The following is a 17889-nucleotide window of genomic DNA, read 5'->3' as shown; positions in this document are numbered from 1 at the left end:
ACTAGTTCTCTTGCTTCTCCTTAAGAGGTGAATTCCTTCATCTTTTTACTTCATTATACTTGTAAAAAACTAACAACAAAGACTAAAGCAAATCACAAGCTTGAAGTAAATGCTTCCAATTTGAAGAAGGTGAAAAGCATTGACAGAAGAAGTGAGTGGAGTGCTTTTGCCTTCAGCTCCAGAGTAAGAGGTATTGTAAGGGGTTTAGAGAGCTAGCTTACATGTTACTGGTTCAAAAACAAGATAATATCTATATGTTTTATGCAGAAGACTTGTAGCCATGTTGGTCCCAGGATTTGAAAGACACAAAGGTGGATGAGGTAGTACATTGGTCCAATATTCTCCGGACACCACCTACTAATAAAAACCTCAGAGAAGACTCCACACCACAATTCCCAGAGGAATTTAAGGATATCATCAAATCCTTCCCTCAACAACTTCGGGAGAAACTCTACAACACCATCCCTGACAAACCCAACCTATAGACCTTCCTACATGCTTCCCAAGATACACAAACAAGGGAACCCAGAAAGACCTATCAAATCTGGCCATGACAGTCTTACTGTACGAATATCAGGGCTCTCAGAAACCATCCTCAAACCTCTCACCACATAAAGGACCAGTTTTCTACAAGACACAACCAACTTCCTCCAGAAACGGTTCAACAGTAACAACTTCCTTCAGAAAACCATCCTTCCACCATGGATGTCACCTCCCTATACACCGATAACCCTCCCTGAGACGGCATTGCTGCATGTCTCAAACACCTACAAGACAATGGACAACACTCCTATATACACCCCAAACATTGCTATTTCATCCTCACCCATAACAACTTTACATTGAATAACAAACACTTTGTCTAAACCTGAAGAACAGCCATCAGTACTAGAATGGCTCCCCAATATTCCAACCTCTTCATTGGCCTCCTTGAAGAAGAATTTCTGGCAGATGTACCATTAAGCCAATGAGATGACAGATACATTAATGATATTTTCATCCTCTGGAAAGAAGACTTAAACTCCCTCATATATTTTGACCATATCTTCAACAACCACCATCCACCCAACTCTCTCCATAACACACCCACACCAGCATCAACTTGCTCAACACCATGGAATCCTCCAGACAACTATATATAAGAAACTCATGTGTAAGCAAGGGATTTGTCCCACCATAGTAGGGGAATTTCTCTATGTACACAGTACCCCAGCTGAACTAAGTGACCAAAAGATCCGAGTCCCTGCCCCAATTCACTTCGCCCTGGTAACTGCCCACTCTGACTTTTTCTTCCAGTCCTCGTGTGAGCATGATTCACACTACAAAAGAAGGACTGAGCCCAGGAGTTCCTAGGTGTTTACCTCAGTCTCTCCAGGGGCAACTCTGGGCAGGGATGAGGATGTCCCCACTGTAGGATATTCCTAATTAACTTGTTACTATTTTAATCTGTAATCACTGCAATTCACTTAAACATATATATCATTTATTTATACCAAAAACCGTTTCTTGGAGATTAAAGAACACTTCTCAGAGTAAGCACTGTGAGAAAATGGCTTAGTAAGGATCAATGCAGCAGTCTCTACAGTGCAATACATTTTACAGTAACAACAAATTGACAAGTCTGGTGTCATCTTCCTGGACCTGGATGTTCTGCTGTGATGTTGCAGTTGTGGCACTTGCCCAGGATGGGTTTGGGCTCAGAGAGAACCTTCGGCTCTGGCCTCTTGTCAGGCCTGACATTCCTCTCTGGGTCTGGCATTTTATGCCTTCTCAACAAACTTTGGAAAAGAGGCCTGTCTCTTCCTCTCCCCCCTACACAAGCACACACAAACCTGTTGCGAAAGTGGGAGACTCACCCATCCCATCACTCCAATGATTCTTCAGCTCTGGCTGTTGCCCTGGTTCGCCAGCTCTGGGGCTGCTGCTCTGGCTTCCAGATCTACTACACAATTCTTGGCTGTGCCTTACTCTGCCCTTGCATCCTCAGCTCACACAGAGGTTGGATCCTGGTCTCTTGACTCCCTCATTGACCTGCCTGTCCTGTCCATCCAGCTGACTTAGAGTGCTGGCCCTGGGAACCTATCAGTTTCAGGATCCTGATTCCCCTTTGTCCCTTCCCCTTTCTCCTGGTACTGGGAGACAGCCAACCAAAAAGCCCCACTAAGTTTCAGTATGGGGCCAACAGCTCCCTTCCACACAGATCACGACACTTACCCCCACTGATCCAGTAAGTATCCAAGATACCTGTCATCTACAGCCAGGCCCTCGGATACCACAAAATATACTCCAAGCAGAAAGTCCAGGATACACTCGACACACTGAAAACCGCCACCCCCAAAACAAGGACACTCCACCAGATAAGTAGATTACATCATGCAACAGGCCACCCCGATACCCCCAGAGAACCTACTTCAATACAGAGAAAAAATCCCACCAACCACATACCACTAGTTGTCACTCAGGACCACACACTGGAACCTATGTAGGGTATCATCTAACAAATACAACCCGTACTTGATGGAGACCACTTACTGAAAAATCCTTCCCAAACCCCCTCCTGCCAAAGTCATCAGCAGAAGCAGGCGCCCCACAAACCAGAACACACCAACTGAAAGGAGCACCAGACCCTGTCAGAACAACAGATGCAAAAACCTGCAGACCTACTGCTATGACAATCAATGCCCCATACAACATACCTTTCAAGATCCACAGGTCCTACACATACCTATCACAACATGTGCTGTATCTCACCCAGTGCATCAAATAGCCCAACAATAATTTTGTGGGTGAAACAAGACAATCACTATGCTCTTGAATGAACTTACACAGAAAATGATAAAAGACAAAAACAATCTGCCACCCATGGGCAAACCCTTTTCACACAAGGATCACTCCACATCTGAGCTATCGGCCCTCATCCTCAAAGGAAACCTGCACAACACCTTCAGAAGACGAGGCTGGGAGCTGAAATTCATAACTTTGTTAGACACAAAAAACATTGACTGAACAGACACACTGACGGTCTCTCATTACGACAAGCCATAATCTACTAACCAGCCTTTGTCCTGTGACTGCAGAGGTCTTAATTGCCCACTTCATCTTGAATAGTCTCTTGCAACCTTTGTTAACTCCTTATGCTTAACTATCTGTTCCACCTTGTATTTTAGCTATGACACTTTGAGTACCTTTCCCAGACCTGAAGAAGAACTCTGTGTAGCTCAAATGCTTGTCTCTTTCACCAGCAGAAGTTGGTCCAATAAAAGGTATTACCTCACCCACCATGTCTGTCCTGTTTTAGGAATCATTAGTCTGCTCATTTTGGGAATGCGGTGCTGAAACATCAATAGGAATAAAACTGAGGATAAAAAAGAGTTTTTTGTTTTTTTTTAAATGAGGATAAAAGAAGCAGAACATTTTACCCACTGCACAAACATTTTCCTAAAGTTTGATGTACTAAGCTGTAAACTTAAGTATTGAGAGTGAGATGTATTAACAAAGTTTAATGACAATTTAGCATTAGAATTTGTTTCAATACAACTCAACCATTTTCCTTTTCCCTAGTAATATTTTTATTTACACAAATAATAAACAAGCTGTAAATTTGCCATGTGCTAGTCTCTTGTGGATATAGATTTCACAACATGTTTCAAGAGTTTTGTAGTACGACATCCCCAAGGTTAGTATTTATTAACTACACAGAAGTCAGCTATGACTGCAAATCACCTTACATATATTTACTTAGGTTCATACACCAACACAGAGTCTGAACTATTAAAATTCTACATAAAGAGATACAAAATCAATTCTTTTCTTTTGGAAGAATCATTTAAACTGATAACTCCCAAGAATGAACTATTATAACATACTCACATGAACATTAGAGCTGCTGCTAGGTTCTTCATCATCACTACTAACTAGGCTGATGCAGTCAAGCACAGGTCTCAATGGCCCTTCCTAAAAGAGGGTTTAAACAAGTATGGTTATTTTTCTTGAAGTTAAATTTCTATACACCAATATATTGGATCCAGTATATCATTTATATATATATGGATACACTATCTGTCAGTCATGGAGTGTTCAGAAGTGCTATTAATGGGTTTCTCAAACATGTGCTGTGATATAACCTTTTTTACTTAGCACCTGCAGCCCACAATTCTCTCCTGGCCCACAATTCCTCTTCTCTATTGCTCAAGTATTCCTTCTTCTGCATATAAAAGTCAAATGGTGTAATCAACTTGAAATTGTTTATTTTACTTACCACTTTTACTATCTGTCTCTTCAGCACCTCACTTCCTATTTATGTTCCCTTCTATTGATTTTTAGTTAACCATGTTCACATGTTGTTAAGGAATACCATGTCATTGAAATAAATACCCCACCCTATTTCTCCAACTATAATCAGACACCAGTCTATTATCAAGAGATGGAATGCTAGATCTCACTATCCAAAGTGAAACTCGGTCCACAAAACAAAATTTTTCTGATGGAAGCATAAAAGTTCTACACTCAAGAAGGAATCGCTTGTAATGCTTTGTTCCCTAAGCATTGCAGATTAACATGTAACACAAGAAATAGTATCACACAGCTGCGTCCCAATTGTTTTCTTATAAGTCTCCCACAAACAGTTTCTGGAAGTGATATACTTCTTACATAATAAACACTATATATTACTTATGTCTACATTACCTGTACCCTGACATGTCTATGTACACACAAGACATTACATAAGCCAATGAAGAAAACTTTCTATTAATTTATTTTATTAAATAATTACCAGATTAGGAAGAAATTGGATGGGACATCAGTACACTATAAGGCTTAAAGGTGAGGCTTCTAGAAAGAATGGCACTTGCCATTGCCCATCATGTAAGATCTCTATGCCATAAAGAGAACTGAGAAGCCATTGAGAGTCTGCACAATATCAGCATAACACAAATCAGCACACATACAGACTACCAAGGAATGATATAAGTGAATTAACTATGGGGGTTAGGAACAACATGGGAACAGCAATCAATATCTTAAATAAAGGGAGTATGCCATTGGTTTTTTTTGGTTTGTTTTTTTAAAAAGGCCATTCAAAGTAAAGTCTAGAGTTTCAGACTTTCCTGTTGTGACAAGATATTCATAGATTTTAAGGCAAAAGGACCATTATGATCATGTAGTCCAACCTTCTGAACAACAGACATACATACTGTGGTCAACAGTATCCTATGCTGTTTGAATCATGCAAGAATAGGATAAGTAAACTTACATATGCAGCACACCAAACATTTCCAATTCTTCTAACTCACTTTTTGCTCTAATGTTGACCTCTTATCTGAGAACAGTGGGAAATATTTGTAACAAGGTAGGCAAAAGTGGAGTCCTCCCAGTTGTTCAGGTGTTTCCTAAAGAAACCAGTCATCTTTGCCCAATCTCACACATTTCCTTTAGTAACAGAAAGTAATGTTCTACAAAAAGCCATAGTAAGCAGTGCTTCCACAATACAACTCTCAGCATCAACATGTCATATAGCAATATTTACAATACCTGTATTGTTAGCTACAAAACCTGTATTGTTAGCTACTTGTTCTACTAATACTTACCATTTTTACAGCATTAGAAATTGGGCTGGACACAGGATGAATAAAAAGATACAGTCCCTGCCCTGAACATCTTACAACCAAATTTTAAACAGGATATGACAAAGGATGGGGGAAACAAATAGTGAAGGGATGGAAAGAAAGAACAATGGACATAGTAATATGAGCACAAGGTTACAGTTTAGGCGTGCACACATACTGGTTGATAATTGTGGTTGCCTCATTTCTTGCAGGCACTGCAGAAGTAGTGAATCTTAAATGCAGTCAATGCTCCACTTACTCTAGGCCAAGCTCCACATCCAAGTTCTACAACGTACCATGCTAAGGTCTACAATAGCTTCAAATACATATAAAAGCAGATCTTTACTGAATCCAATATTAAAATGATCAAATACTCTGTTTTATTTACTTTGATAGTAACATCTTGAGTTTGGAATGTTTTTCCAATTTATTTTACACGGTGTATAAGTTTACAATGTGCTGTAGAATTTTGCATTGAGAAAGCAAGTTAAGCGTATAAGTTGCTGGGGGCTGGAGATGCAAAGCTGGAAATTGGGGTCTCCTGTATCTGAATGCCTTGCATATCTGGCACCCAAAAAGCAGTTGAGATGTGGCACTGCATACACTTCTTTCCTTCCACCTTGCAGGCAGGCACCGAGGTGACTTCAGTGTTGGAGTGATGGGGGAAAGTTTGAACCCTCTGTCCCTTGCTGCAGCATTCCTGAAAAATCCAGATTACCCATTCACCCATAGTATCTGCCAGTGTATCGAACAAAAGGGACGAGGATTCTACTGGAATGACCACTGAAATTGTTAACAGTGACATTTAAATTTTTATTAGGTTTCAGAGCAATACCTGTGAGATGAATGGGACACTGCACACCTCTCAAAGCCATTGTTTTAGACTGTTTTTCTGGAAACTCAGGCCTTGTCTAGACTAGAAAGGATTTGCTGATATAGCTATTTGGGCAGTTGCATTTTGTACCAGTAAAAGAGTGCTTTTGCTAATATCTCTTATACGAGTTTCTTAAACAAAAAAGTTATACTAAAACTAAAAAATTCTTTTGCCAGCATAACTGCATGCACACAAGGCTTTTGTTGGCACAACTGTGTCAGTTAATATGGAGTTGGGGGGTGAGGGGAGGGAATCGGGATCATAGCCCTGCCCCACAGATTTATGCCAGCAAAACTTTTAAGTGTAGACCAGGCCGCAGGATGTCAACAGTGTATCTGTTCACAATTGAAAGACTCTTTGCAACTATAAGGGATAGAAACTTAACTTTATTTAAAATTACAGCTAAGATTCTGCAGTCAAATTTCAGGACACAGAATGCATGTGACTGCCAATTCCAGTCATAATTATCCAAAAGAGGGAAGAGGAGAAAAAGGAGTCTTGCCTATATTCCTCTCTTAAATAGTGGCTATTTTGGAACTTCAAAGCCATATAAGAATTGTGAAGACAACACACAAGTAAGGTTTCCTTCCTCTTAAATAGCTGGCACATAATCAAGGGAGGAAAAACAGGGACTGAAAAAATCCACTAGACAATAGTGAGTAGGAAACTTTTCTTGGCAAAAATCAAGAGGATTGAACAGCAAAGGGGGTAAGCGATCAATTTCTGCAGAACCTAAGATCATTTTTTAAAAAGTGTCTAGTCCTTTTAGTTACTAAAAGAACTTCTAAATTTAAAAGGATGCAAGATTGTCTTTTCAGTCTTCAGTCAGCTCTGGTGTGTCTGTAGCTTTTTCCCCAGAACATTAGAATTTAATTAACAAAAAATTAATTAGTTTCACGGCTACTATTCAGAATCTAATTAGTGGGGGGAAAAATTCACTTGCACTTTGCTTAATCAGAAGCTGGCGAGAAAGATGGATCCCTAGAGCAGGCTCCAAGAACTCCAGGGCACCTCCTTTTTCAGAAGCTTTTGGAATAGTCGAGTTTGGCTTCACATCACTAGCGCCCTAACACCACACAGCTGCAATTCTGCCCCTCCTATTTTCTATCAGCCTCTAACTAGCAGGTGTCTATTACATTTTCCAATAGGTTTGAAAAATTACCTACTTATTCATTTACATAAATGGTCAAATTAATCCAGCTGTATGCCTCAGAAACAGCATGTGCCAGTTTATATTCACAGCACAGCTGGATGTTTGCATAGTTATAAACACACATATACAATAATATAGAATTGAACTGAACTTTGACATCCATGAAGAGAATTTGCATGTTTGACATATGCATATTTTTCAACTATAAGAAACTTTATAAGTATATTGAAAATCAAGTGTCGACCAACAAAACTGCCACTGGATTATTTGTGCTCACTATTTTATATTAAAAGATTTCTTATTTAATTCAAACCTACTTCTTCAGAGTGGCTGACTGGGGTTGTGGACAGATGTGTTTAGCAGTGTTTTTGCTTTCTCTAGGCTAGTAAATACAAAATCCAAGTCCTTGTTAGAGTTTGGTCTGAAACAAAAATGGCAGTCTTGATCCAGAGTTTGCTCCCCACAGCACCAAAGCTTTCCTCAACATCCATGTGGTGCGACTCAAATCCAGAAAGACAAATATTTGAGAGTTTGTATATTCAATACTTAGTGATTCAAATGGCTAGGAAACACAGCCTTTGAAAATAAATGCAAAATGAAGCAGCTAGATCTTAATATGTGGCAGAACCATGTGTTATATGTCCATCTTTAAATCTTGGTGAGCTATTTATCAATAAAAAAATTGTCTGCATCTTTCTCCTTTCGCAAATCTAAAATATCTGTAATTAAACTGTAAGAATATGACTAATGCGGATGTACAGGGTCTCATGAGAGGCAGGCATTTTCTTTACTGAACACATCAGCAGGTCTCACTGCTTTTCTTGATTTATCTTCTGAGTCTTGCTCCTGACTCTTTACCTCCACAAGAGCATCTGCAACAATACCACTCCTTGTTTCCAAGAGTTAGAATCTGGCTGAAATTTTATCTGGCTCGTAGTCAAGCTGAAGAAATACCTGAGAACTGTTTACTTGGAAGAATAGAGTTATTAATGTATTTTCAGCTCTGTAATGTGACATAGCAGATGGAAACAAGGAGGAGGTCTGATACCATCAAGCCAGCCACTTCTTCACAAGTGTTTCACAGACCACTGGGTTATTTTGGGGCCCACAGTTAGCAAAAAAAAGAGGAGGACCTCTAACTTGGCAGATCCACTAAGTCTCAAGAACCTGCTACTTGATTTACTTAAAGAAATTGTCTTTATATATTTGGCTGTTCATTCTTCATATTCTTCGTTTCCCATCTTATAAATATTGAGTTCAGGACTATCCCCAGAAGTGAATGTTTGCAGGTTCTTAATGTCACTATCCTGTTAGCATGACTTGGGATAAAGTTCTATTTTTAAAAGACTACTCCATCCTGAATAACCTATTTTACCTTGCCATTCAAACAGTGTGCTTGAATTATTTATTATTTGAACAGCACAGTAAGCATACATGATACTTTACAGACAAATGAAGATAATTTCTTGCCCAGGTAAACTGACAATCAGAATTAGACACAGCACTGCAAGAGATGACAAAATTGTTACGGAACAAAGGGGTTACAATTTACCACCAAATTTTCTTTTGTGAGGTACAATTCCTGTTGGTTACTCTTTATTTTTATTTTAATACATTATTGTTTGAGGGGGATATATTCAAAGGCACAAGTGGCAGACAAACACTCAGTTCCCATTGACTTTCAACAGGAGTTGGGTGCTTCACTCTCTGTTTTTTGAAAAATCTCACTGGTGAAGCAAAGTCAGTCAGTTCAGAAGACCTGAATAAAAGTCACCACTAGAAGGCTCAATTAAGTTAATGAAACTTGAGGTGGAATTTGAAAGAGAGAAAGCCAACCTCACTGTTTGTTCTGGAATGAACAAGCTTCGTGTGATTCTGGAAAACCTCCATGTAAATTCTATGGATTCTGACTTCCCATGTTTTCACTCAGACTACATACTACAGTTCCAATTACCATAATGTAGAGCAAAGAACAAAGAAAGAAGGGGAGAGAATCGAATACCCTGCAGAAAAGTTACAGTATGCACTGTACAAGTTCAGACAATTTTATTCAGATGGACTCATATACTGTCATAATTTAATATCATATACTTGATTTTACAGAAATGTCCACTGATGTTAATTATAGGTGATACAGCACAAGATGCAAAGGCCGCAATCCCGCCAAGACTGACATACAAACTCAACTTTAAGCTGAGTTTCACTGGAATACTTAGTTACTTAAACATATTCATAAGTCTTCAAAGGATCAACACCAAATTGAGGCCTGTACTTACCCAAAGAACTTCCAAACTAAAGGTAAAGATTAAAAAAAGAGATCCTAGAAAAAGAATTAAGTTGTGTACTTTTTTTTATTTACTGCGTTTACCCCCTGCAAAAGTGGTCTTTGTTAAGAAGTCCTTAAGAGAAGTCCAAAGTTTTTTATTCCTTTTTCAAGAATTTAGATATAATTGGTTTCATCAACTGAAAAAAAATAAAAAAACAAATCTTCTACAAATCAAACTGCACTTCACTCTGTTTGCAGCAAAAAATTAACAATGTGTCAGAGACTGGGGATATGTTAAAGTCAAATTTTCAACTCCATTTTGTTCCATGAATGACATTTTTAATTGCAACTTTCACGATGCCCTTCACTTTACATTGTAACTTCCATGTTGGATTAAGACATCCAGTTTGCACTGAAAACTAACTTGGCCTGACAAAGCCATTCTAGACTCTATCCTCCTCATGCTGGGGCATGGGATACCTCAGAGAGGGCTAACAATGAGAGCGCCATCACAGGCCATCAACGCTGAATGACTTTTCCCTAGTCAAACAGTGAGTTTTCTACTAGTAGGGCCATTGACTTTGAATAACTCTCTGCAAGCCTGGGGGGGGGGGGGGGTGTAGGACTGCAGCCTGGCATGCCCCAGCTGAAATGCATGGGCAAAAGAGGGGCAGAGGCTAATTTAAAAAGGAGGATTTTCTTCTGAGCAAGCGGCCAGAACATCATAACATGCAAGATGACCAGCTTCAGAGCAGAAAAGGCAGGAAGGGCTGCCTAGTTCAGAAACACTACCCAAACCTCGGCCTCACAGAAGGGATGATACCAGACTAAGGAGGAATGCACGTTCAAGATGTTGTTTTCCAAGAACAGGAATTCTCTTGTGTTTTACTAAGAGTAAAGTGTCTCTGGTTAAGAAATTCCTTTGCTAATCCTATGTTCCTCATCCTTCTGCGACACTGCCCCGGATGGGTTTAAGAAAGTAGAGCTTCCACAGCCAGGATGACTCAGTAGGAACATGTCTAAACAACTGCAAGCCTGGGAGGGGGAGGGGACGGGCTAGGGCATTAATCTGGAAGCCTAAGGCAGCCAGATGCCCAAGAAGGGTGTCAGATATCAGGTATGTACCTGGGAGAGCACCTGAGACACCCAGAGCTAGGAACAGTGACCAGTAACTTCCAGACCCTGGGGTAGCGCAGAAGCACAGGGGACCCAGGATTCAGGGCCATTTACAAAAGACTAGGGACTGTCCAGAAGAGAGGAGTGGGCCAGGTTGTAACTATATGTATACCAGAGGGGTAAAAATCAATTATTACAAAAATATAAGTTTGATATTTTTAGTGAAATCAGATTTTTTAATTATTCAAATTAAATAGCCTTTCTTTTAAAAAGAAAATGCATTTAAAGTTGCATTTGAAATTATGAGCATGTGTTAAAGACTAAACTCACTATAATTATTAAAATTATTTAAACAAAAGTTAATACTAAAAGTTTAAATATTTAAATGCAAAACTTGTTTTGCTAATGCTAATGATTTATTAAGCAAAGGAAGTATTATCTGTAGTTAATTGAACTGGTTGTTTTAGGTTACAGTGTCCTTCAAATTTTTTGGATCTCATCCTCACTTCTTTTTATTCATAGATTGGAAGAGGCAAACAAAATTTCCTACTTTTTCAACTCCCAGTTGATTTCTTAACTTTGAATGAACTAGTCACTGAATTGAACTAGCTGAACAAACTGAAATGAAGAAAACGTTCGCTCTGCACATGCAGATGAGGCTACTGCTGTCAAAAGCTCATTTTGCACTTCAACAAAATCTGGTTCCAGGAGCTCAGCCAGTAACTTCCACCAGTTCAATGGTTTGACTTTCTCTAAAACTTCAGAAACAAAAAAATAAAGAAGTACACATGAAAAACAAGATTCAAAATCAATTATTTAAATCAAGGTTCCCTACTTGCTGATTTAAATTATTATTAAAACTGGTGATTTAAATTCCTCTGATTTAAATCAATCCATCCTGATATACACGTGATTTTGTATTGGTTCAGTGCTCTACACAGTAGCAAGGGTTTACATCCAAATGCAGAAAGTATGATTTCACAAACTGTGCTTGAAACTTTTAAAATATTTTACATTTATTCAGCATGGGACAACCCCACATTTTCACTGTAAATTAAATCTCTGATGAGCAGCCAATCTAAGTAGAGTCCAGTGAAAATATAGAATAACGTGCTATATTTTACAAGGATTGCTTTCACCATCCCTATTTGTCATATTCTAAAGTCCTTTTAAAATTAAACCCAATCTGTTGGTTTTTTTACTTACTGTCCAACTGGCTATTTAGTTTATAAATCAAGTTTGGTGTTTGTAAAGCTGTCCTTCACTCCCTGATAGAGAGCCATGTTTGCTTAAGCACCTATCGAGGGTGACTGGAGCAGGAGAAAGCAGCACCTGCAGACAGCTCAACACCTCCCTACCAAGTTGATACCCTATTATAGGGGAAAAAAAATCCTCCCCCCAAATTCATGTATCAGCCTGTGAAAGCTCAAGAAGGTGGAGGTGAGCACTTCTATAAACACAAATGCAGATCAGGTACATGAAACCTGGGCCTGCTACTGGAGAATGGGCCAGGCTAAAGCCTTTGATCCTTTGTTAGTGTTTAAACAGAAAATAAATCTCTTCTGGCTGCTATTAGTAGAACTTGCCCTCTCTGGGAGAAAGACAGGAGGAAAGGTATTGCACTAATAGGAAGGAAAAGGAGAAGTGATGATAGATCAAAGGCAATGACCTGCCTCTTGCTCTAGCAGATGTACAGGTTTCACATGCCTCAGCTGCCTTTGTGTTTATCAGTTGCAGCACCCATTGCCTTGTTCTTTAACATCGAGATTGAACTAATATCCATGGACGCTAGCCAATCTTCCTGCCAAGCTATTGGGACTCAAGGCTCCCCACAACTATCACCCTTTCCGGGACTTTTAAAATGGCAGGGGCAACAGCACAAGCAAAAAGAATTTTCTCTCTCTATAAAAGACATCTAAAATGGTACCTCAGACACTGCCTGTCTTCTACAAGTTACAACTTCATTCAGCAACAATCATCATAACTAGGTGCACACAGAAACCATGCCCTCAAACAAGTGAGGACAAGAGTCACTGAAGAGCAGACTCAATAAAATCCACAACATTATAAAGCGGATAATGTAGATTATTCTTTTACTTAAAGAATCTTCACACAGTCCTTAAATCCACTGCATACCCAAATCTGTATTCTATTTCCTTTTTTGTGTGTGTGCAAGACTGGTCATAAACTGTTGTCGTGTAAAGAAAAGTTGTCCCTCCACTCTTCTGTATTTCCTTCCACTGACTTTGTTGATTGAAGTCCACATGCATGTATTATCCATGTCCCACTTTCCTCATAAGTTTAACAATGCATTTTTCTAAAAGTTGTAGTCAGGCTCTGACAACCTTAATATGCACACACAAACTACTTGACAATCAGGACAGAGCCTGTTTACGTCCTGTTCAAAATTTGATATCACAGGAAGGATTCAGGTTCCAAAGCCACATTACAGCATTCTATAATCCATACTGCGCTGTGTGCGTTAAATAGTACTCCACATCCTAACTAAACTTCTATTAGGCTTCTACCCCTATTTGTCTCCCCTATCTCACCAGGGTGAGATTCTGGTGCCACTACACAATGAGCTGCACACCTTACTTCACAAGTAGTCTCATTGGGATTACTCTTGGAGTAATATACCATTCTATTGCATTAAGGGTATCAGAATATGACCCAGAGTCTATCCGTATGTGTCACTGGCAAAAACTAGCTTTGCTTCCCTGACTCTTCTACTCAACTCTAGATGAGATGGGTAATTCCTTAGGGCCCCAATCTGTAATGAGGTGTGCTAAGGCTCCTTGTGTCTAAGCAGAGCCTACTGTAGGATTGAGGCATCAGATCAAAACATAAGCATGTCATTTTAGGTTGAGAATTAGGCTCCTTTTTGAAAGCTAAAACTAAATTAGTATTTGAAAATTTGAGTTTTAAAGTGACACCAATATATTATTTAAGATACAGTAGAAATAATCTGCATTCAATATTCAAGCCTTAGACCATTTTATATATGTAACTGGTAAAAGTATCTATAGCTATTGAGCCAACATCTACTTACACAGATAAACTCAATGTCATCTTCACTTTCATCACGTGTTGTTGATTCACACTCATGAACCTTAGCGGAGCTGAGAGACTCCATTATCTGAACAAAAATAAACCAAAATATGCATCATCATTGACTTCATTTTCCTCACTGCACAATCATACAGTACAATATCATTTTGAATAGCTTCCTCCCCAACCCCAATCTTTATCCCAAAACAACCACTTCACATTGTTAAGTGGCAATCAAAAATAAATAACAAAAACAGAAAGGAACAAGTGAATAGGAGAAAAGACATTCTTTGAACTAAAATTTGAACTGAGTGACTATTAATATCTGCATCTACCAAGTACTGCATAAAATATGGCCTTGTCTACACAAGAAAAACTAGTAGCTGGTACCTGTATCACAGCAGCTGCGCCAGTGGTAGCAATGCTGTAAACTCCACTACAGACAGGGCTCAGGCATTTCTACCACCCTGTTATGAAAATTCACTCAATCATGTTTCCATAGACGACAAAGCTCCATCTCTGTCTCTTCTAGCAACAGCAGCAGGGCAGCTGCATCATTGCTGGACTACAGGTATCAACTTTTACAACACTGAGGAGTCCTATAAGAGCTGTTAAAACAAGTTGACAGCTACTTAGGGATTTCATGTTTGTCAATATGCTGAACTCCGCAGGCCTTGTGATCTTTACGGCAACCGTGATTTTCAGGGTCCTGCCAGTTGAGCGAAAGGAAAATCTCTCTATGGGCTGTTAGCAGCAGAGGCCTGGGTCACATAGCTGAGCACCTTTGCTACTAACAGAAGAGAGCCCAGCCTAGCCATTAGCCAGCTGACTACAGTATCATTAGACAGCTGTAGGGTCGTTGGTAACTTACATTCTCTTCCCTAAAGTGCGCATGAGTCTAGAGGGAACACTATGATGTGCCACAAAACAACACGGCACCCGCAGCTCCATCCCAGCACTTCAGGAGGAAGGCAGCAGCGGGAGAGGAAACATGACTGCCCTGGCTGCCAGGTCAAGAGCCCCCAAACTAGGGAGCGGGGCAGGTTGCTAAGAAACCGGCCGAGTTCACAATGCCGGACCCTCCCACCACAATGCTACTGCTGCTGCTGACCACCGACCGGGCCTGGCCCACAGCTCGCAGCAGAGGCACGGGCAGGCCGGCGGCTGCTGTGCTACAGCCGCAGGAGACTGTGCAGCAGCCCAGGCTTACAGGGAGATCAAAGGCCCCTCAAACCGTCGCTCACCACGGCACGGTTGCGCTGCCAGGGCCCGCTCCGCTGCCGCCACCGGACGCATCGGCTCAGCTGTCTTAGCTGCAAGCCCGCACCGCGGCTCGGTGCCCCAATCGGATCATACCCCTTCCCACCCAGCCAGCTCCGCCGCCGCGTGCGCCTGCGCGCGCCCCATCCTCCCCGCCGCCCAGCGCGCGCTCAGCTTACCGCTTCCTCTCCGAACGCCGGGCGGCGACGAGCCGCGCGGCCTGCTGGGAGTTGTAGTTCCCAGAGCATTCCCCACCCCACGCTGGAGCGGCGCGCGGCGGCAGTGGGACTTGAGCGTGTACCTCAGCGGCGGCGGCGTGAGGGCAGCGGGATGGGGCGCGCGTGTGCGCGCGCTGCTGCCTGTCCCTCGCGCAGGGCCGGGCGCTCCAAGCGGCTCCGCCCCGCCTCTCTGCAGTGTTGCGGGCGGGAACTTTTCTTTTCCTAACCTTGGGCCGGTGACCAAGCCGTAGCCCCGGGCTTCCCTGCTGTAGTGCTGAGTGGGGGGCTGCCCGCTCTGTGCGCATGGGCGGAGGAAGGGATCTGACCGTCCGCTACACCCACACCTGCCTGAGGCCATGTCTACACTGCCCAGTGTACTTTCAGCAGCCGATTTTTAGAAGTCACTGTAAGGTGTATACACTATGCTGTTTGCACAGCTCTCCTACGTTTACACTGAGCACTCTTAATTCGAACTGCAAAGCAGTGCAATGTGGGTAGCTAGTCCACAGTGCAACTAGCCACCGTGGCTGACCGTCGTCCCATGATGCAATGCTGATTCCCCCCCTCTTCTCCCCTTCCACAAACAAACAGGAAAATTATTTTTGTGCCCTTTTTTTACTCCCGCGTGCGCCACTGCCGCAGAGACATGGAGCCAGCTCATCTCTGCACTAATATTGTGAGCGTTACAAATACATCACGGCTTATCATTGAGTATTTTCAAAGTAGAGCAAGAAGCTGAAGCACACACAACAGCGATGCTACTGAGGTTGCCCTGCTACAAGACATCAAGCAGAACAATTGCTGATTGCTGCAGGCTGTAACGAATCATCTGCATTCCGTGGAGTGCAGGTTGTGGTCCAGGGAAACAAGCACAGACTGGTGGGACCACATCATCATGCAGCTGTGGGATGTTGATCAGTGGCTGCAAAACTTTTGTATGCAAAAGGCAACTTTCCTGGAACTGTGCTCAGAGCTGGCCCCGTCTCTGAAGTGTGTGAATACTCGCTTGAGACAAGTTTGAGACTCGCTTGAGATGGTGGAGAAGAGAGTCGCCATTGCTCTGTGGAAGCTGGCAACCCCAAACTGTTACCACTCAGTGGGGAATCAATTCGGAGTCAGTAAATCTACAGTGGGCGCCGCCGTGATTCAAGTATGCAGGGCCATCAATAGACTTCTTCTGCGAAGGATAGTGACTTTGGGAAATGTGCAGGACATAGTGGAGGGGTTTGCCACGATGGGGTTCCCAAACTGGAGGGGGGGCGATTGATGGGATGCATATCCCTATCTTAGTGCCTGCCCACCTAGCAACATAAACTGCAAGGGGTCCTTTTCCGTGGTCCTGGAGGGGCTTGTGGGTCACAGGGGTCATTTCACCAACATCTATGTCGGGTGGTCTGGAAAGGTACATGACACGGGTATATCGTAATTCAGGGCTATTCTCTAATATGCAGGTGGGCACTTTTTTCCCAGACGAAAAAATTCAAATTGGGGGTGTGGAAATGCCCATAGTGATCCTGGGGGATCCTGCTTACCCCTTGCTCCCTTGGCTAATGAAGCCATACATGGTCACCTTGACAGCGACAAGGAGGTTAAGCAATTGCAGAATGGTTGTAGAATGTGCGTTTGGGTGTTTAAAGGACAGATGGAGGAGTCTCCTCACTAGGCTGGACATAACTGAGAAGAACCTCCCTTCTGTGATATCTCCGTGCTGTGTCCTTCATAATGTGTGTGAAGCGAAGGGTGAGAGGTTCCCTCAGGGTTGGGCTGCAGAGGCAGAAAGACTGGCTGCCAATTATGAGCAGCCAGATGCCAGCACTACGCTGAGAGCTAACCGTGTAGCCCTTTGCATTAGGGAAGCTTTGAAAACCAGGTTCTGCAATGAGATGTAGGACTGATTTCTGTTCCTGTATGTTGTTTGCCTTTGATGATCCCCCACCCACCCCCTTCGATATCTGTGCCCGACAAATCCCTCCAGAACAAGATATGATTTAATAAAGAAATGTGTTGAAATGATGCTTAACTTATGAACATTCAAGTCATGGGGGAAGAGGGAGAGTGTTCATTCATTGTCTCATGGGGTGGGTGAGTAGTTTGCTGGCCAGCTGTCAGCATGGCCGCCGCTGCTTTCTGCTCACCTGCACCGGGGTGGAGGCAAGCATGTACTGCAGCTTGGCCAGTCTCCTCAGAGACCGGCTGGGGACGGGGGAGGTGGCGGGCATCAAAGCCCTCGGTCGAGGAGCATTGTGAAGGGGCTGCAGCATGACTTTGTCCTTCCTCCACTCCTCCTGAAACTCCACAAGCCTCCGCAGTAGGTCTGCCTGGTCCCACATGATTTGCAGCATCTC

At 42.1% G+C, this 17889-nt stretch overlaps 1 protein-coding gene across 4 annotated transcripts in view; it reads right to left on the bottom strand.

Moving 5' to 3' along the window:
- The window catches only part of ZNF451 (zinc finger protein 451), a 77735-nt gene extending 62217 nt beyond the window's left edge, over nt 1–15518 (bottom strand). For 3 of the 4 annotated variants that reach the window (XM_067565505.1, XM_067565507.1, XM_067565508.1), the window contains exons 1-3: nt 15311–15431; nt 14068–14154; nt 3871–3954 (exon numbers count right to left, since the gene is read on the bottom strand). In XM_067565505.1, the coding sequence (XP_067421606.1) occupies nt 3871–3954; nt 14068–14151 (168 nt within the window). In that variant the 5' untranslated portion in view covers nt 14152–14154; nt 15311–15431. Of the gene's footprint in view, nt 1–3870; nt 3955–14067; nt 14155–15310; nt 15432–15505 lie in introns of those variants that run through there. The other variant, XM_067565506.1, reaches the window with a different exon arrangement.
- Nucleotides 15519–17889: the final 2371 nt, after the last annotated feature.

This window comes from Emydura macquarii, unplaced genomic scaffold, assembly GCF_026122565.2.
Source record: "Emydura macquarii macquarii isolate MOO-44397 ecotype Brisbane River unplaced genomic scaffold, CSIRO-AGI_Emac_v2 contig_2680, whole genome shotgun sequence".
Taxonomy (NCBI): Eukaryota; Metazoa; Chordata; order Testudines; family Chelidae; genus Emydura; species Emydura macquarii.
Note: the sequence above shows the minus strand (reverse complement) of the source record. Positions and strands in the feature narration are given on the sequence as shown.